The following is a 19,853-nucleotide window of genomic DNA, read 5'->3' on the forward strand; positions in this document are numbered from 1 at the left end:
TTTTTTTCCCGGAGTGGCCAGACGGGCTGGGGGACACAGGATGGCAGAGCTAATAGGAGTACCTAACGGGACATGCGGACGGGCTGATTTCTTCTAATATTTCAAGCGCTGGTGAGGGTCTTATGATACTTTTCACAAAGACTAATAAGATATTTTGTCTAATTGATGAAATGTGCGTGTCTATTTGTTTTCACTGTTGTCTTATTTATCCAAAACTAAGAAGTCGAGTAGTGGACATAAGCTAGCTAACCAAGTGGTCAGTTGGAGCGGACCCCCAGTTGAGGATAATAAACCGACTCTCCTTAGCCGGATCTTTCCCGTTTAATTAAGTGTTTCCCTCGTGTTAGGTTACTTTAAAGCTTTTTTTTTTTTTTTTTTTTGATCGGATAGTGAATGGTGCTTGTACGTGGGTGTGTTAATCAGTTCACTGGAAGCGCAGACGGCAGAATGCGGTGTAAATTTATGATTGAAACTGGCAGGAATCCACAGGAACCGATGTAGATGAACAGATGTGGGTCAGTCCATCAGTAACGGGAAGCGACGGTGCGGAACAGTGATTGATCGTGTTTGCCATTAGTTTACCCCTCTGTATGTGCGTGTCCGTGTCTGTCAGCCAGTGGGAAAAACACACAAGGAGTATGTATGGAGAAGCGTGAAACAGATTAATATTATGTAGTAATAACCCAAGCATGACATTCATGTGTAACAGTAACAACTGCCCGACCTCAAATCCAGATACATTATTGTTGAGTCATTACTAAATACCTATGGCTGACTCGTAGATATTAATATTGTGAATGACAGCGTACTATAAATTCATTTACAAGGCTGTATGACTTAATAGGAAGAATCACTTTTACCCTTATTGCTGAATAAAATGGCAAAATTAGCAATAAAATGCCAAGAACGGAGCTTCACTGTAGATCAAGATCATCACTTCGGATTTCTAGCTACAGGAAAAAATAAAATGGAAATGGAATTTTAAAGGAAAAAGCTACAAATGATGTCTTTTGTAGCATGATTCACCAACTTTTAAATCAATATGCTGACTAAGCAAGTGATGATGTAAGCTTTTACTTTAAAGGTTGAGCCTTGTGATTGAATCAATTATGACAAGATCAGTGCTGATAATTGAGATATTTATGGAATATTCTTCTGTAATATGCTATAATCTGCCTCTTTGAGAGAGGAGAAAGACAAAAAAGTTATTGCTAAGCGTCCCCTATCCAGTAAGTATTGGCTTTTCTTGAAAGTGGACCACAGGCACAGTACCATCAATGTTTCACCACGGATGCCCCCCCCGAGTAATATTGGAAAAAGGAGAAGTCCCTGGACAGGCACATTTGTAACAGCACAAATTTTTACGTCATATTTAGGGCAGTGTGACCTGACGTAATCCAATCTGCATTATTCATAACATCAGAGCAAGCAAAACAGCCACACAAGAAGCTGTGCTGGGCTCATAAATTGGTAATGATTTCCCTTTCAGATCTTAATGGAGTTTTCACATCTGTAGTAATGTCTCTTCTAGCTCTGTGATTCTGTGCAGAGATGCTGCAGGAGTCACAGGGGAACTGTGTTTTACCCCCAAATGTAGCTATAAAGGGACCTCTCTGAGGATCAAAGACATTTTTGCAGCTGATGGGACTGTTTACATGCAGCTAATGGGACATTTCAGAGGCTACCATGTGTGTGTGAACCTGACAGAGTGAGTGTCTTTTCAGGATTGTCATAATTTAAGGCTCCAGACATGTAAATTTAAAAAAAAATGAGGAGCTACAAGCATGAGAGTGAAACCTGCTGTTTATTTGGAAGTATAAACTAACACGTTGGATGACACAGTTAGTAAGCAGGCTTATGTTGAGGCTTTACTTTCCTTTTCTTCTACCTCTCTCCCTGAGTGCGTGGAGGATGAAGGAGGAGGAGTGCTTGCTTGCTATGCTTTCATGGCAGGAGTACAGGGGGCCTTAAAGAAGGTCGAAGAGGAGGAGGAGGGGGAGGAGGATGCATGGGAGAACTGGTGCTGTTGCCGTGTGAACGGAGCTCTATTGTCCCGGGAACCTTTCAGTGGCTTCCCCGAGGTCCCTGATTCTACCCCTCCCCCCACCCAATACACCCTTTCCCCCTTCACACAAACACATAAACACACACATACTTTGTCCATTTCTTAATGTCACACACAACCTTTTCTCTCTCTCACACACACACACCGTTTCATTCACTGTCTCTTCCTATCACACTCCCAGACACACACTCTTTCCCTACTTGGTGTCTCTCTCTCTCTCTCTCTCTCACTCTGTTCATGCGCCCTGCTTTGCTTCTACTTTTCGCTCATTTCTCACAATCAGACAAGGCCCGTCCCTCCTCCCTCCTGCTCACCCTCACTCGCTCATTATTTCGCCTCATTGATGTGATTGTCATGCCAGGCAGACAGTAAAGGCAAAAACATGCCATCTTCTAATTTGTGCCACCTCCAAGCACAATATCTCAAGCAGACTGTTAATCCTAAGGAGCCCTTTTGCATCAAACCGAGCTGTATTGACTATATTTAGTCTGCTTTGTGGGAGCACAAGATGGTGTAATTTGACCCTTTGTTTTGTCTTATTGGCATGAAGCTGTTGAGGTTTGCAGGGGGCCACTAGCTGAGAAAACGTGGCCTGATGATGAAGACACGGCTGGTGGGAATTGGCCTCATTGAACAGAAGTTTCTCTTTCTGTGTGGGACAGCTGGAACGACATTATCTACAGTACTTTCCTTTATGGACACTGATAACACAGCACCATATTTACTAAGACAGTGATGTTTTGATTAAAAATGTAATTGTGCTTTTTGATATAGTGATGTGGAATGAACTCTAAATGAGAAATAATAAAGCCCCCATACTTTTCAAGTTGTGATGAATTTATAAGTATCCAAAAATTATCCAAATTTCCTTTTAATGATACATTAATATTTACAAGGTTTTGATAGTCTATCAATAATGAATTGTATTTCTAATTCCTGTCAGTTATTATTAGACTTCTTTCCCACTGCCAGGGCTCCTGCCTCTTTCCCACATGCTCTTCTCTAAAGTGATTTTTTTGGCATAGCTGTTCAATAAAACCACTCCATCTGTAATTGAAAGTGCTCCTTTTGGCTAACAAATACAATAATGAGTTGCTGATTGGAATTGGGTTTGTGCTTTTCCATCTGTCCCCCTGTCCTTCCTTTCAGCTGCTCCTTATTGAGCCATATTGTTCTGGCCAAGTGTTTGAACAGGAAGAGAGATGTGACATAGGGAGGACCAGGAAACAGGACCTAGACCAATACCGCAAAAACAGGAAGCAGGAAGAAGCGCCGATAAGATGGCTGTTCTGATGCATGTTGGGATCTCTCATGGTTCCAGTATTGTCTGTAGTTGTTTGAACTACAAAGAGTCCAGAGTGTCAGATCGGAGCCAGTCTGGGTTTCTTTTACACAGTGTAACAGAGTGGCTGTGTTTGTGTACAGCAATGCAAAAGTTTGCATCAGTGTGGGCTTCAGTTGTGTCTTGAGATTTCTTTATTTTTGTTGAGTAACAGCGGTTGTGCTTGCAGGGACAGCAATTTTCTCCCATTTTGCTTTTTGCATGACCACATCCATGATTTTCAGTTTGTATCAGGATTCCAGCTGGGACAGTGACAAGCTGCCCTGGGATTAGCTGGCACACTGTATTTTCCTATCTCTAATGCTTTAATCTCTCTGCTGGTTGCCAGAAGTCTTGTGGCTTTGGGACACTGTTGGTCATCACTGTCAGTTCTTTGGCAAACCCTTAGTTTCTTTGTTTGTATGAACAGTGTGCTGGATGTACATGTGGGCACATTATTATGAACAGGAATGTGGTCAGAGCACATTGTGAGCATAGTCTACAGTAAATATTTAGAGGTCGTCAAAGGCCAGCTGAACATTTTATTGTATTTTAGAAAATGTAATAATTTCACTTCATCTGAAATATAATATTAAAACTAGAGCTGTCAGAACACACACACACACACACACACACACACACACACACATATATATAAATAAACTACAGCCGTATGATTATTTTAGTAGCTTTATGATTGTTACTTGTTGCATGACAGAAGAAACAGTATAAAACCGAAATTAAAATTGACCAAATAAGTCTTAATTAAAATGTTATGATTGTATTAAGATAGGCTATCCTTTATTACCCCCTCAGGGAAATTTGACTTGGGCCTGAATTCTACAACTAGCTACACTGGCAAATTATGGATATTGGAATTATTCATACGACAGTAAAAATGATAAATCTTCATGCTTCAAAGCAACAGTCTGGTGTGTGACTCTTGTTTCAATGGGTGACATTTTACCGAAGAAGATGTTCTCCAATGATCATGATCACTAAACCAGAGCTGAAGCTAATGGTAATTTCTTTCTTTCTTTCTTTCTTTCTTTCTTTCTTTCTTTCTTTCTTTCTTTCTTTCTTTCTTTCAAACATGCAAAGAAACAAAATAAAACAAAAACAAAATAACATTTAAATGAACAGAGTCTGTCTTCAAGTATGAGAAAGTTTGAATTTGTATGATCAAAAAGGAGTAGGAAGAAGTATAAAATAATAAATATGCTTATTGTTTTATATATTTTATTGTACTTCTTGTATGTTTTATTGTGTGTAAGTGTACTCTAATTGTATGTACAAGCCCAACTAAGGACATTTGACGTTGATGCAGTGCACTGGAACTATGTAAATCTCCATCATCCCTATCAGTTAGATAGAATGTAATTCATTTCAATACAGGAGTCTGAAACCTGTGCCTGACTTCTGTGTTTCCCTTCAGTTTGTGTTGGTTGGAGTGCGTCGGTGTGAGGCCTCACCATGCCGCTGGTGAAGAGGAACATCGAGCCCCGTCACCTCTGCCGAGGGGAGCTCCCAGAAGGCATTGGGAGTGAGCTAGAGTGTGTGATGAACAACACACTCTCTGCCATCATCCGACAGCTCAGTAGCCTGAGTAAGACACACGCACACCCACACACACACACACACACACACACACACCGAAGATCACAAAACCATATGGATTCACTGGAGCATTTGGAAGAAATACGAGCTGTTAAAAGTCTAAAAACAAAAAAAAAACACAGAGGTTTCTGTATAAATTTGATAACAGACTGAAATTCACAGTAGAGCTTCCTCAGGCTGTATCCCTATTAACTTCAGTATAGCAACTGTCTGCACTGTGTTTAGCCTCTTTGTAGCAGGACAAGATCACATGCTTTCATCGTTAATCCCGAAGCGGTGATTGATTTTGGCGTTGTCATAGTTACAGAGCCTAGGGTCACTCGGCAAGCAGCGGGCTTACAGCGGCCTCGTACTGGAACATGGAGCCTTGAAATGTAATCCTTTTAGATAGCCCTGCTAAAATGAACCCATCAGGACAGCTGTGAACATGCGACAGTGCACATACTTGTTTTGTGTGTGGGTGTTTTTGCACAGAGCTGTTTATATTGATTATCATACTCACTGTAAATGCAGAAAGGGCATCTGTGTTCCCATCTATCTTCATGTACCATCCACAGTATCATGTATTCCAGTATCCATATTTCATAACCTATCACAGTGTGTCCTGTGTTGCTGTTTGACTGTTATCCACTGACTTTTCGTCCCCGCTGCACCCAGTATCCCTGTCTCCTTTTGGAGATTTCATGCTGTGACCTCTAGTAGTTGTTTTCACTATTAACACTTCAATTTTTGGACCAGTCATATCCATTCTCTGTGTTTCTTATTGTATTGAGTTCCTGTGCTGGGAGTGGGCCTTTCAACAGCAGCTGTGTGGGTTAAATATAAATGCTCACACAGGCATGGAAGGGTGAATCTACAGACTACATATGTGTGTGCACATATGCGTGTGCAATTTGCATGGAAGTGGACCATAAGAATCCTCTGGAGAGGTCAGAGTTGATGGGCCTCAGCATGCCGGATCTGTGATTCTTCCTTCCTCTAAATATTTTTCCTGCAGCCCATCCTGTCAGCAGGAGGGACAGAAATAGCTGTTAGCATGTGTTTGTCTAGGTTTGGCACACCACCTTTTAACACAGTGTACTACACCTAATCAATGTCATTAGAGCAACATTGAAATTAAGCTGTTGTCTTTCAATGAAATCTTTTTTAAAAATAATACCACATTCATTTTCATTATATCTTTGCACCATGATTAGGACTTTGTAGCCAGAGGTTTATGGCTTCATTAACACAGAGCTAACAGGTGTCTTGCACCTAAATGTTACTTATGACCCCTTTTGAAGCCATGAGTCTTACAAAGCCTCACCTCGAGGCAGTTCTATCTGTATGTTTTGCTTGTTAAAACCATGTAGAAGTTTAACCTATGCCATAACTAAACCACCTCAGTGCACATGCACCCTAAAATATTTGTACTCTGCTTAAAGGACACAATTTCTTAGCCAGAGGACTCACTTTAGCTTTGGGTTAAGGGTGTTTTAAAGATATGAATTAGTACAGCCATATGCACTTAATTTGCCGTCCTGCTAAAATAATACACTAGTGTTAAATCGCACATGAGCAGTAATCATTAAGGAAGACCAAAATGTCATGAAATGTATGGAGAGTCAATGGCTTTGAACTGCAGCAATAATATGACCCCCATTTAACAGCCTGAACAGAATGGTAATATAATCTAAAACAGAAAGGTTTCTTTCTCTCATGGGCCTATGTAAAGTATGATGTGGATAGTCTTTATCAGACTGCATTAATTTATTCATGAGGAATGTTGCTATATTGAGTATTAAGAGACACAATGTCCTGCAGTGACTCGTCAGACTCTAGTTTCACTGTGTGTCACATTACCATTGTATTGATTGGACCTCAGTCTCTGTGGGGATTTGCTTGGCTCCAGATAATGATCACAAGTCTCCTTCTCATAAAATCCTTCCTCTCTTTCTTCGTGGCCTTCCCACTCTTCCCCTTTAGGTAAACATGCGGAGGACATATTCGGTGAGCTGTTTAATGAGGCCAACACCTTCTATCTGCGTGCCAACTCACTCCAGGACCGCATTGACAGGCTGGCTGTCAAGGTCACGCAGCTGGACTCCACAGTAGAAGAAGGTGGGTCAAAGGGTCAAAGGTCTGAGTGAAAAGGCACAGCAACTCTGTCCTAGTGCTGCCAGTCTTATATTGCCAGGCTTTTTTCCACTTGCTGCATTCCTGGACCACCATTGTTTATGTGCCCCCCCCCCACTTTCTTTCAACTATTTGTCTGTTCATTTTCCTCTCTTCCTTTTTTTTGTTTTCAGTTTCCCTACAAGATATCAACATGAGGAAAGCCTTCAAGAGCTCCACCACTCAGGACCAGCAGGTGGTGTCCAAGGGCAGCGTGCCCAATCCTGTCAGAGAGATGTACAATCTGAGTGACAAGCCTCCGCCTCTCAACATCCTGTCTACATACAGGTTGGTGTTTTTGGTCCATACACACTCACAGAACACTAAGGCCACCAGTACACAGTGGGAAATACAGGGAGTACTAGTACTTGATCCAGACAAGACATCAAATTTTACAAATTCATTGAAATATGATGGCATTGTCTACAAAGCAAAACCACCTTTGAATTGATTTATCAGCTAGAGTGATGCAATGCAGCGATTAAAAGGAAATAAGGGCTCATTTATATAGCACTTATTAAAACACAGTTTTTAAAACACAGTTACAACTTGCTGAACACACATGTAAGAGAAATATGAACAAAGTACAGAAGTGACCAAACAATGGGGAAAAAAATTGTACACAGAGATGCACATGATATGGCTTATAATACACAGGGACATATATACACACTAATGCACATACACTCACACATGTGAGTTTTAATAAGTCAATTAAAACAGAAGCACATAAAAAGCAGAATAATAAAACATCAGAATATATATTGCACCCATATGCACAGACTGGCCAAAAAAAAGTCCTACACTTTAAGATTCACCCAGACTTATTTAACCTTCAGCTTTAATTATGGCACTCATTCACTGGCATTGTGTTTGTAAGTTCATGAAATGTCACAACATTTATTTCCATCATTTTTTGAACACATAACATTGCTGATCCTAGACCTGACCAAATGAGCGACCCCATAACACTGCCCTCACTGTGCTGTAGGAACTAGGCATGATGGGTAATTACTTCATCCACCTCTCTTCATCACTCTGGAACAGGGTCTGTCTGGACTCATCAGACCACATGACCTTTTTCCATTGAAACACAGTCCAATCTTTATGCTCTCTGGGAATCTGATGGTTGTTAAGAACTGAGAAGACGCTCACTGCATCAGTTACACCTAAAGAACCTGTTGCAGCTGAAACATATTAATCACTGCTCTTACCTGTTTGTTTGGTTAAATGATGGGGATTTTTTATTTTTTTTTGGATGGTGCAGTATATATAAATCAACATCCTATCAATGTCTCCATTGTTGGGCTTGGCTACTCATGACAGTTTCATGATTAGAGTCATTAAGCCAGCAGATTTTGGTTTCTTAGAACAGCTTGTAAAGATATCAACACTGCCCATTCATAATTTAACTTATCAAACCTGTCAGTGGAGTTTTTTGTCTTAACTTTGAACATGATTTGGTTCTTGTGTGTCTTTCTGAAGTGCATTCTTCAAATATTTACAACATTATTTTTTGTTTGTTTGTTTGTTTTTTACAATGAAACTGTCAGCATAAAGAAGGGTTTCATATAAAGGAGTAGTTAATTATTGTGAAAGTAAGGGGGAAATAGATTTCTCTTGTTCATCATGAGACTTTGTCTTTGAAACTTTGTGTTTTATTTCATACATGAGAGCTCTCACTGGCTATAAATACAGTTTTGGCCCATTTCTGACCTAAATTCCGAGTGTTGCTGCAGATTTGGTGATGTTTCGTTAATGGTATTCGGTAGTTGCTTTTACCCCATGTGCTTTCGAGTACTTTCAGTGCATTACATATTTAGCATGGCAGCCTCCACTGGGAATCTAACTAGTAACCCTGACTACATCGCACACTTTACTCTTTCTTCCTGCATACTTGCCTTTCCACTTCCACTTCTCATGCTGTCATTTCCAGTTATGCTGAAATATAAATACATGACACTAAACTCATAATTCCATCCTTGTGCTTCCACTCACTCCTCCACTTTTACAATATTGATAGCTTCACATGTTTTACCCCTGCATAGCCTTCTCACAGAAATATGTTGAGTAAAAAATACTACTCTAGGTCTTTTTTCATCAGACATTTGTGTACATGAATGTAACCTTTTGTATTTATCTTTGTAGGGATGACCACAAGGAAGCACTTAAGTTTTACACTGATCCCTCGTACTTCTTTGACCTGTGGAAAGAAAAGATGCTGCAGGACACAGAGGATAAGAGGAAAGAAAAGAGAAAGCAGAAGGTATAGTTATCTTCTATAATAAACTATACTACCACTACTATTACTGCTATAGTAAATGCACATATTTAATTAAAGTCTGCACTTGGCAGTTCTAAAGAGTACATTTTGGAAAATGTTGATATCAATTACCAATTTTCCTATTCCTATAGAATGATAATGACTCTGATGTAGATGTAGCTTCACCTGAAATAAACAAGACTAGCAAGCTAACATTGCTAGACCACAAGATTAAATTAACGTCATTAACCTGTGAACCTGTAGCAACAAACCCACTGGCTGTTAGCACAGATACGTTTGATATTCTCTAGCACAGGTCAGATGCAGAATTTTTGTAGATGCAAAGCTGTCAGTGCATAAAGAAGCTGTTGGTTTTTATGTTCAACATCAGCCTCAGCTGCAACGTGATTGAGATTCAGACTCACTTAAGTTTGCATTTAGGTCTTGTGTGTGTATTTCCCTTCTACTCCTGTTCACTTCTGTGGTAGTTCATATTGACCACCTGGCGTAAGTAAAATACCTAAAAATGAGCATACTGAAAAAAGATACCAGGAGTCTAAACACACAAAAATATCTTTATTACAGCAAAGAGAATAATCAATGATCCATAAACAAGACAGTGTATATTTAGGTACACAAATAGTCCTTCAGGCTATTGTTACTTGGTAGATCAAAATACATTTCATCAAAGTAGAGCTGTTTTTCTCTCTGCTTCTCTTAGGAGCAGAGACGCTGTGTGGATGGCACATTACAGAGGGAGGTCAAGAAGGTCCGCAAGGCAAGGAACCGTCGACAGGAGTGGAATATGATGGCTCTGGATAAGGAACTGAGGCCTGATCACCGACACACTATACATAGAGACAGAGGTGCTTCTTCTGAGGGCTCAATGTCTCCAGAGAACAGGTAAAGTAACACTTGTCTCCCTCAGGCCTAATTTTTTTGTTTGTGTAATGTTGTGAGTTTAGCAACCAATATAAAAGTGGAAGAAATGTGCTGTATTGCTTACATTAAACTTTGTAATGTGTCATTCAGGGGTCATGGTCCTGATCAGCATCACTATCCCAATGCCATGAACCATGCTGGCCACGCCCACACCTACTCAGGCCCACCGCCCAGCATCCTGGCTGCCCAGATGGCTGCAGGACACACTGCCCGAGGAGGAAGTGACCATGACAACCGAGGCAGGACCATGGCCTATCCAAGTGGGACACTCGGCCGATCTCACCACCAGGTCCCACTCCCTCCTCCACCCACTGAGGCTATGAATGGAGGCTCAATGTCCCTCCCACCAGTGGACTACAGGTAAACACAAACACACTGCACTTCACAGACACACATCTGTAATGTCCTTTTAACACCGTAAGTCAAGCTGAGCTACACTGCTCTGAACAATTTGTGGGTTTTTATAAGTGCTGCGTTTCCTCAAATAAAGCCTGGTCAATCAATATATAAGTTCTCAATTAAGGTCAGAGAAACCAAAAGTGGGTAAACTCCTCCTGGCTGTCATATAATATGTGTTTTACCAGGATGTTCATGTTATTTTCCAAACTTCACTGCTCTAATTACTCATCTGAAGTTGTAAGTTGTGGGTCTTTGTGAGTTGATGTCGCAGCTGATCTCTAAATTTGCAATAATATACAAGTGCCACAATATTAATAGTTTTAAGCTATGGGAAACTTGCCAGGTAGTGAAATTTACATAAAACTCAAAAGGAAGCTCTGTAATCAAATATGACCAATCCTATACAAAATGAGAGAAACAATTAGAAATAAAGGCTTCTAATACAAGCCTGTTCCAAATAAAGGTCTGTTACCTTCTGCACTTGAAGTAAATAAAGGCCCTGATCCCTGTTTGAGGAAATTCTGTAATGTTAAAATGCAACTTTTTGCTGTTTTTGTTCATTTCACATACTGTCAGAGGTCAGGGCATGCTCATGTTGTACTATACTATCTGTTAACGTTGAGCTAATGCTGCCATCTAGTGGGACATTATCTTTATGCTTCATTTATGGACCATGGTGACTGTACTTCTGATTGAAAAAGTGAGTACAGATTCTTGACTCTGTTGCTTTTCTCTTCCTGCAGTATGGATGGCTATGCCAACACTCCTCCTCCCCCTCCTCCCGCCCCTCTCATTCCTTCTGCCCAAACTGCTTTTGCCTTACCTCCTGGAGGTCCGATGCCTCCTGGACCAATGAGTGTAGCTGGAGGCTACGCTCCTCCTCCACCACCTGTGTCTGGTGCACAGGCAGCCCCACCTCCCCCAGGTCCTCCACCTCCTCCCCTTCCAGCTGGTGCCTCCCACTCCACAACACGCAAGATGTCCTCCTCTGCACCTGCTGAGACGACAGTGGTCAGTGATGCTCGCAGTGATCTGCTGGCTGCCATACGCATGGGTAAGAGCTTGTGTCTAAATGATTCAATTTGTGTATTTTATTAAGAATACCAAACATTTGTACTATCAACAAAAGCGTGTTTTGTCTACTGTCCCAAAGAGTATACAAGTTTACCAAGCCAAGAATCTGTCAGCACTGAAATAAAGCTGCTTTTCATGATAGTAGTTGTCCTATTATTGCTGTTGTACTGCAAAAACCAGTTAAAACACACCTTACATCCCATGTCTTCCTTTAGGCATCCAGCTGAAGAAGGTGCAGGAGCAGCAGGAGCAACAGGCGAAGAGAGAGCCAGTTGGAAACGACGTGGCCACCATCCTGTCGCGGCGCATCGCAGTGGAATACTCCGACTCGGAGGACGACTCCGACTTAGAGGAGAACGACTGGTCCGATTAACGCACACTCAAATTTACAAAAACACACACTTGGAATAACCACTAAAGGCACACACACACTGAAAGAATGCCCACTGTACCACATTCACAGGTTACTGCACACATTGTTGCTGAAAACACACACTTTACACCTACACACAATCACATGCTGTAGGTTGATATAAGCTGAATGGTCCAAAACTGGAAATATGGGGGTGTATTCAACATGCATACACACTGTAAAGTAATATACTGTAATCCTGACCACTCTATGAAACTTTAAGGTTCAGTTTGACAATTATATTCAAAGGCATTGTGAATACACCCCAATAGATGTTTCTTTAACCTGTTGTAACACTATAGACACCCAGTGAAGGTGCTTATTTCATGTATAGTCAAAGCTTAAGAGTGTTAGAAATGCTAGAAACTTTCCTCTTGAGCTAACCAATGTACTTGTCTTTTTTTTAACGTTTTTACTGAAAACAGTTGCTTATGCCATAGACCATGAGGCAAGTTTTTAATGTGTAGATGACAATAACTGGAAGCTGAAGGAGTGATTGGGGAGAGTGTTTGAAAATGCTGTGAGAAAACAGGATGTAAGGGCCATATGTAAACAGTCTTACTGATGATGAAAACAGTATACAAAGTGATTAAGTGACTGAGCCGTCTGCATGTGCAGGAGTTCAGTGCTGTTCACTGCTGTGGGGCGGGGGTGACGATGTATATGCTAGTGTGAGCTCTGATAAATAAAATGATGAATGAAGGATCATGGCTGGGCTGCCATGTCTCTTTACTGTTCCACTGTCGTCATAGAGACAACACATACCTGGCACTAAGTCTTCAGTTTCCATGGTAACAGTACAGCTAAGAATTTAGTTGCCAGGGAAACAGGAGTGCGAAGAGGGAGGCACTGAGCCAGGATGAGGATGAACAAATTAGTCAAGGCGTGAGTTTTATGCACAGCACATTTTTTAATACAAAATTAACAAGATCTCTCAGTTGAGTGAACTAACCAAAGCAATAAAAAGTACAACTAACACCTTGGAAAAATAGACACCACGTTCACACAATGTTTTTACAATATCTCAGTTAGTGCATGTTGATTATCGTTTATACGTTTCATTTTGCAGATACTTAATTTGTTGTGCCATTTTCATCCAAAAAATAAAGTGCATTTCACATTGAAAACTACGCATACGTCTACACAAGATGCTGTTACTGTGGTGTCCCCACCTCTGACCCCCACTCCCACCCCCACCCAAACACACACACATTCACAGGCCCTTGAGTGTTTTGATATTTAGCTCTAGATTAGTGGACACCGCCTCCCTCTGAACTAATGTCCCATCACTGGCTACACAATTTCTCCAAAAACCCACAAGCTCTGGTTGCTTTGCACACAGCCATACTTTGCGTACTATTACAGAGTGAAACCATTCAGTAGATTAACAGGTGTACAGATAAGTATTACATCCAACATCACAGTCTTATACTATTCTTGGATACAAAGCCCTTGTTCACACCTGCTCAACCATAAAAAAACCTTAACATCTTTACAGATTCCAGGTTAACAATACTGTTCGCTGTACATGAGGAAAACATTCACCAATCAGAAGACATCTTCTGCCATTTCTTTCTCGAACATCCCCCATCTTTGTTGCCAGATCCACTCAGTTAACCAGCCTTTACAAACTGGTGCATATTGAAGCGAGAAAAGTGAAACTCAACAGAACAAATTCTACATTAACAGCCTTGGTGAAATATCATTCAAATACTGGTGCAAACCAACTCATCCCTTAGTTTGACTGGCTTTGGCAGCACCATGCACAATGGTATAAAGTCCCTCCTCTTAAGCATGCCTTATTTACAGAAACAAATTAGTCAAGAGGGGGTGGGGAGGGTATCATTTAAACAATTTGTTGATTATTACTACATTCAGAAAAAGGCTTTACAGCGCCATTATATCATACAACATCAGAATCTGAAAGAATTCAGGCCAGACTAAAGTGGAAAAAAATAGAACTTTTCAATGAATATAACAAAATAGACTTTTCTCCAAAGGTAAAGGAATAAGAGTTTGTGATGGTTTGTGATGTGCCAGCCTGACCTGTCGGTGCTCATCGAAAAAACTACAGGGTTCAGTCTGACACTGTGCACAAGTTCACACACACAGGCTACGTTCCAGTGCTAAGAAATGCTATGCTTCTGCTTTCCTTACATATCTCGCCTTTTTCTTGTAATGCTTTCTAAATAATCTGAGGCCAGAAAGACAGAGAGCTCTGCAAGGAAAGAAAGAAGAAGCATTAACTTTGTCTTTGGACGTGGCCAATTTTAGCTCATTGAATCGTTCAGAGGTCACTTAATGGGCACCTGCCTTGACCAGACGAGACTGATTTAAAGTAGAGTAGAATATTAGTGATATAGAGAAGACAAAAGAACATAGTAGGACTAGGATCCCAGTTCATTCAGAGTCCTTTCACTTTGGCTTGAAGCGCAGGAGCATTCGCATCCTAGTCCAGTTTCTTTCTGTAAAAGGTTTACATGCTGTAAGACAAACACAGAACGAGGCCACTTCTCTCAGAATTGACAGGAAGACTGGCAGCATTATCCTCTAAGGTCAGCGGTCAACAATAATTTGTTTCCCTCCGACCCGGTATAACCCCTGACAACACAACGAGACAGATTACGGTCTGTTGAGCTGCTGGGTCAAAAACACACACACACACACACGGACACATACATGCACACACCCAGAGGCCATGCAACTCATAACCTTATGCACGAACAAACAGAACAAACAAAAAACAAAAAAGAGAGTCCCTAATCACACACAAACGCTTGAGGTTACCACATTTAGAATAGTTCAGATGCTCACAAAAGGCAGAGGCAATAAGAAGTTCACAATTTCATCCTGGTCTGACTAAAGATCGAAGCCCAAATTTTGACGGGGTTGGAAAACAACACCCTCAGCAGAAACATGAGGCAGTGGTGTCATCGTTACAATTGAGTTGTTTTGACCTCATCCACTTGTTCCAATCCACAAGTGATAATCCATCCTACCACCTATTTGAAGAGATATCACTAAAGCATCACTTGTAGGTTCTGCCCTTTACAACACATCCCCACCAGAGCAACCATGAAGGTGCCTCACCTCTGCAGGAAGAAGTCATGGTGGGGCATGGATGTTATTGCTGTCTGAGTATTGCTTCGATTCTAAAAAAAAAACAACAAACTACCATTCAGAGGCTAGTTATTGCTGACATGATCTGTATGAGTGTGGAATTAGTGTACGTATTTGTTGGGTTATAACAAATCACCTAAATATGTTTGAGGACCAAAAGTAATTAACTCAGAGCAGCTGCTAGATTTTGTGAACTAGAATAATCAGATCACCTCTGAACTCTGCACATTAGTTATACATTAAACATTGTGACCATCCAGTGATGATTGTAGCTCTTTCAATGCAATACAAGTGAGGTACATGAAAATTATTTGGGTCATGATGACATCAGGATCCCATGACACATCGCCTGCAGTGGCCTATGTGACCTAAAACACTGAATTCAGGAGAAAAAGTGGGATCTGTGCTTGCATGCAAATTACACTAGAGTTTAGCATGCAGATTAGAGATTATGTGGTTGCTGTGTGCTCTTTTGAGCCATTAGAGATCAAATACATGTAAACACATTCAGATTTTGCAGTCTAAACAAAAAGCACACCTTTTTCTTTCTGTCATTTGACTTTTTACTAATTTCCACATAGGGATTTTGATTTCCTTTCTAAAGTGTTTGTTTCCAAATTAACCTTAAAAGTTAGATTTTATCTTTGTTTCCATAAACAGCAATACATTTATAGCATTCCCATCTTTTAAAAAGATGCACTGGAGAGCTATAAGGGGGGTTACATAATCTTACTCCTTTTCTACACGGTTCGGCGCTTCTTAACAATAAAAAAATAATGGTGGCTAAACTGGGCCTTGTTTTAAGACGCAGCTATAGCCTCTCAAACACAGACTGACTCTACAACACATTCACGCACAATCCAGAAAAAAAAAAAATTAGAAATGAGAATATAAGAGAGGCGAGGAGAAAAGGCGGCTAGATTTCTTTCTTTCTTGACGTCCGTGGAGGACGCAGGGCGCGGATCAGAGAGCGCCAGGGTCTATTTTTAGCTCTCCGTGGCTGCTTAGCTTTCGACGCACGTTCAGAGTGCAGCAGTAGAGCGACGGGATGCTGCTCCAGACGGGCTTTTACTGTGGAAATGCCGCGTATTGAGCAGCGGCCGTATCTCTCCTCACCTCACCGCACCGCACCGCACCGCGCACACTGCTTTGTTAATCCGCCGCGCGTATTTACGCACGCACAGAAGCTCAAAATAATAATCCCTCCCCGCCGTTTGAAGTAAAACAAGCACGTGCCAACCACAGCTCCAGTGCTGTATGGACATTCTATATACAGCTGCTGCCTGTAACATGTGATGCTCTCAGCTCTCTGCAGAATAGAGAAGGAAGGGCGTGGCACGGATTGAATGGGAGGGGGCGGGAGGCAGCCCTGTGATGGCCGCCTGCACTGGGGAAGACAGTGAGATACCTTGCCCTATGATGAATATAACAAAGAAACACACGCCATCCATCCAGGAGGGCTGTGGATAATTCACCCATCTGCCTCTGCCACTATCATCTCCAGTATTATCTCCAGTCGGAACTGCAGCTTCAGCCCTCTGCCACTTCTTCCCCTGATCTCTCCTGCTGCTGCTCTCTTTGACACTGGTCACATCCAGTGAGGAGCACAGCTGACCCAGGGTGCCTCTCTCTTCCCACCTGGGTCTGCTTGGTCAGACGTCACTAGGGGTCCGTGCTCGGTGGGCTACGCTGGCAGGCACGCATCCACAGCACACCAGCCACAGCGCCTTCTGGATCTCCTGGTTCCTGAAAGCGTATATGACCGGGTTGATGACAGAGTTGTAGGTGGCAGGCACCAGCGTGGCGTAGGTGTACAGAGGAGGGTAGGTGTAGTCAGCGATTAGAGAGTAGACAGTGAATGGCATCCAACAGGCAGCAAAAGTACCCAGGATGATGGCCAGTGTTGACACGCCCTTCCGTGTTGTGACGTAGTGGGGTGTGGCAGCCAGGAAGTGGTGCTGGAGGGCGATCTGGTGGGCGTGGCGCATCACGATCTTGCAGATTTGGACGTAAAGTTGCAGCATGAGGCCGAAGAGCAGCAGGAAGGAGACGGACAGCACTGCTATGTTGTTCTTTGTGAGTGGCCGAACCACGCTGCATGTGGCCTCCTCTGCCAGGCAGTTGACCCCTGTGACCGGAAGCAGGCCCAGACACAGGGACAGGCCCCACAGGAGCACCAGCATGGTGTAGGTGAAGGCCGCTGTCCGCTCCGAGTTATAGGTGAGGGCGTAATACAGCGACAAGTAGCGGTCAATAGTGATGGCCAGCAGACTGAAGACAGAAGCAGAGAAGGAGGCCACCACCAGGCCCACGGTCAGCAACTGGGCCGAGTCAGAGCGGAGCAGGTAGGCACAGGTGAAGTGGAGCACCAGGCCCAGGCCGGCTAGGAGGTCCGCCAGCGCCAGGCTGCCGATCAGCAGGAACATGGGGGCTCTGAGCGCCGGGTTCTGCCAGATCACCAGCACCACCAGGGCGTTCTCACAGGCTATCAGAGTCCCAGATGAGCACAGCACAATGTCCCAGGGGTTGACCAGCAGGGGCAGCTGGCTGGGCGGTAGAGACTCCTCCGGGGGAAACGTCCCCATGCTGGTGCTGTTGTCCATCGGTCCCCCGCCTCCGCTGGCCCATGCTGTGGGGTCAGGGGTCAGCCAACTGGGGGAGGCCGGTGACTCTTCACTCATTGTGCCCCCCGTCTGAAACAACAGATTTACATCTGAGTTGGGTGTTTGATGCTCATGACCACTAACATGCACACTTTAACTGTCAGGAAAGAAACACAACGAATCTAAACCACAACAGGAACAGAAGGTGTATCATTTTGGATGCTATTGTATTTTTTGCATTTGTTTTAAGAATTACAGCTCCATGTTATATACTCCCTCTGACCCACATTTGTGCGCAGCACACAACTGGAAGACTCAAGTTCTACATCAACAGCCAAGGTTAGGTTCTTAATGTGTGGTTGTGTGTGTAGACATGTGAGCTCATTATGCAGGAGCACACACTAACCTTAACAGCTCTATTGTAACACAAGAAACCTGACCATCCCCAAAGTCCAACATCAAGGCTGACATTAAATCATAAACTGTACAGATCTACTTAGCTTTTCTAAAGGTTTTAACTATTTTAAGAGGCCTACCGTAATGGATTATGAAGAACTGCATTTTTAATGTGTAGACTAGGGACACTAATAATTGAAATCCAATGCAGCCTTTATAGGTCTCTATAGGCCAGATTTTCTCCACCGGTGCCGGTAATCTTTCACGGTGCTGTCAATGACCAGGTGCCGCTCTCCATAGCAGGAGACAGCTTACCGCGCCCGCCATGGAGCTCGGCTAAACCCTGCCTCCACCGCCATACATCCACAGAACCCTGACCATATGGTGCTCATATGCGCCCAGTATCCTGCACTGGAAAAACACAGCGGCGGCTTCACGGCAGGAAAAGGATGCTCGTACATTCTTCATACATGTGAAGGATGCTCAATAATCCCATTTCGCCTCACCCAGCTGCCTACCTTGACTGTGTGAGGTGAGACTTCCCTTCTAGATGGAAGAATGACAGCCTGGTATTTCCATGGTATTGATAAGGACGGTGCAGCGCCGGCGGACAAACACGCAGCCCGGAGAGGGGATGGGGATGCTGCTGCTGATGGTGATGCTGCTGATGGTGATGATGATGATGATCCTCTCAAAGCGAGGATGGTGGAAGAAGAAAGAAAAGAGCGCGGAGCGGCTCTGCCGTTAACGGCGCATCGCCGTGGACTGCGGCTGTGCAGTGAGCAGCGAGCGGAGGAGCGGCACAGAGAGGTGTGTGTGTGAGGAGGGGGGAGGAGGAGGAGGGGGGGGGGGGGTTGATGAAGGAGGAGTCCCAAATGGGCCAGACCGGTTGAACTCCGCAAAAAAAAAAAAACAAAACAAAAAAAAACTCACGTCTGGTCCCTGCTGTCTCAAGGACACAGACAGGTGCAAATGTAGGTGTGTTTAATTTTTAGTGTGTGTGTGTGTGTGTGTTTGTCCAGGTATTTCAGATGCTCGAACACATTTCAATAACGTTCCTCTCTTTCTCCAGGCATGTTTCAACATCTGCTTCTACCAGTGAAGCCCTTTTAACCCAACAGCTCCAGTGTCTGGTTTGTTTTTAATGATTTTCTGGATATCTGAGTCCAGTTGCAGATATGAAGATGCTGGATGCAGTGACTCGCTTTCCTCCTGCGACGCCCTGCTATTCTGGTCCTGTCTGTGCTATTAACGGCAACCCTGATGTGTGTCACCAACCTCCTCCCCTCCCCTCCTCACATCTCTTTCTCCATCTCCCCTGTCCTCCATCTTCTCTGCCTCATCTCTCCATCCTTGCGGCATTGACTCCACAGACACCTCCTCCTCCTCCTCTTCCTCCTGTGCTGCTGATGACAAACTGATGGCGGACTTGTGCATATATCTGACCAGTTAGCTGACCAAGCATTATGTCGGCGGTGTGCGTGGCT

At 43.0% G+C, this 19,853-nt stretch overlaps 2 protein-coding genes across 3 annotated transcripts; one reads left to right on the plus strand and one right to left on the minus strand.

Annotated features, from left to right (window-relative positions):
* Nucleotides 1–12,957, plus strand: wasf3b (WASP family member 3b). 2 transcript variants are annotated; one of them, XM_030123101.1, is made up of 9 exons: nt 1–111; nt 4,822–4,992; nt 6,969–7,103; nt 7,292–7,445; nt 9,306–9,423; nt 10,142–10,323; nt 10,453–10,722; nt 11,505–11,815; nt 12,051–12,208. In XM_030123101.1, the coding sequence occupies exons 2-9, from the start codon at nt 4,860–4,862 to the stop codon at nt 12,206–12,208; spliced, it is 1,461 nt and encodes a 486-aa protein (XP_029978961.1). In that variant the 5' UTR covers nt 1–111; nt 4,822–4,859. The 2 variants fall into 2 exon arrangements, with proteins under 2 accessions (XP_029978961.1, XP_029978962.1); XM_030123102.1 differs by lacking the exon at nt 1–111 and having other exon boundaries at nt 4,860–4,992; nt 12,051–12,957.
* Nucleotides 12,958–13,137: 180 nt separating this feature from the next.
* Nucleotides 13,138–19,159, minus strand: LOC115411147 (G-protein coupled receptor 12-like). The gene is made up of 2 exons (XM_030123103.1): nt 18,885–19,159; nt 13,138–18,060 (listed from the first exon to the last, which is right to left on the minus strand). Exon 2 carries the CDS (start codon nt 18,046–18,048, stop codon nt 17,020–17,022), a length of 1,029 nt encoding a protein of 342 aa, XP_029978963.1. The 5' UTR covers nt 18,049–18,060; nt 18,885–19,159; the 3' UTR covers nt 13,138–17,019.
* Nucleotides 19,160–19,853: the final 694 nt, after the last annotated feature.

This window comes from Sphaeramia orbicularis, chromosome 20 (genome assembly GCF_902148855.1).
Source record: "Sphaeramia orbicularis chromosome 20, fSphaOr1.1, whole genome shotgun sequence".
Classification (NCBI taxonomy): Eukaryota; Metazoa; Chordata; class Actinopteri; order Kurtiformes; family Apogonidae; genus Sphaeramia; species Sphaeramia orbicularis.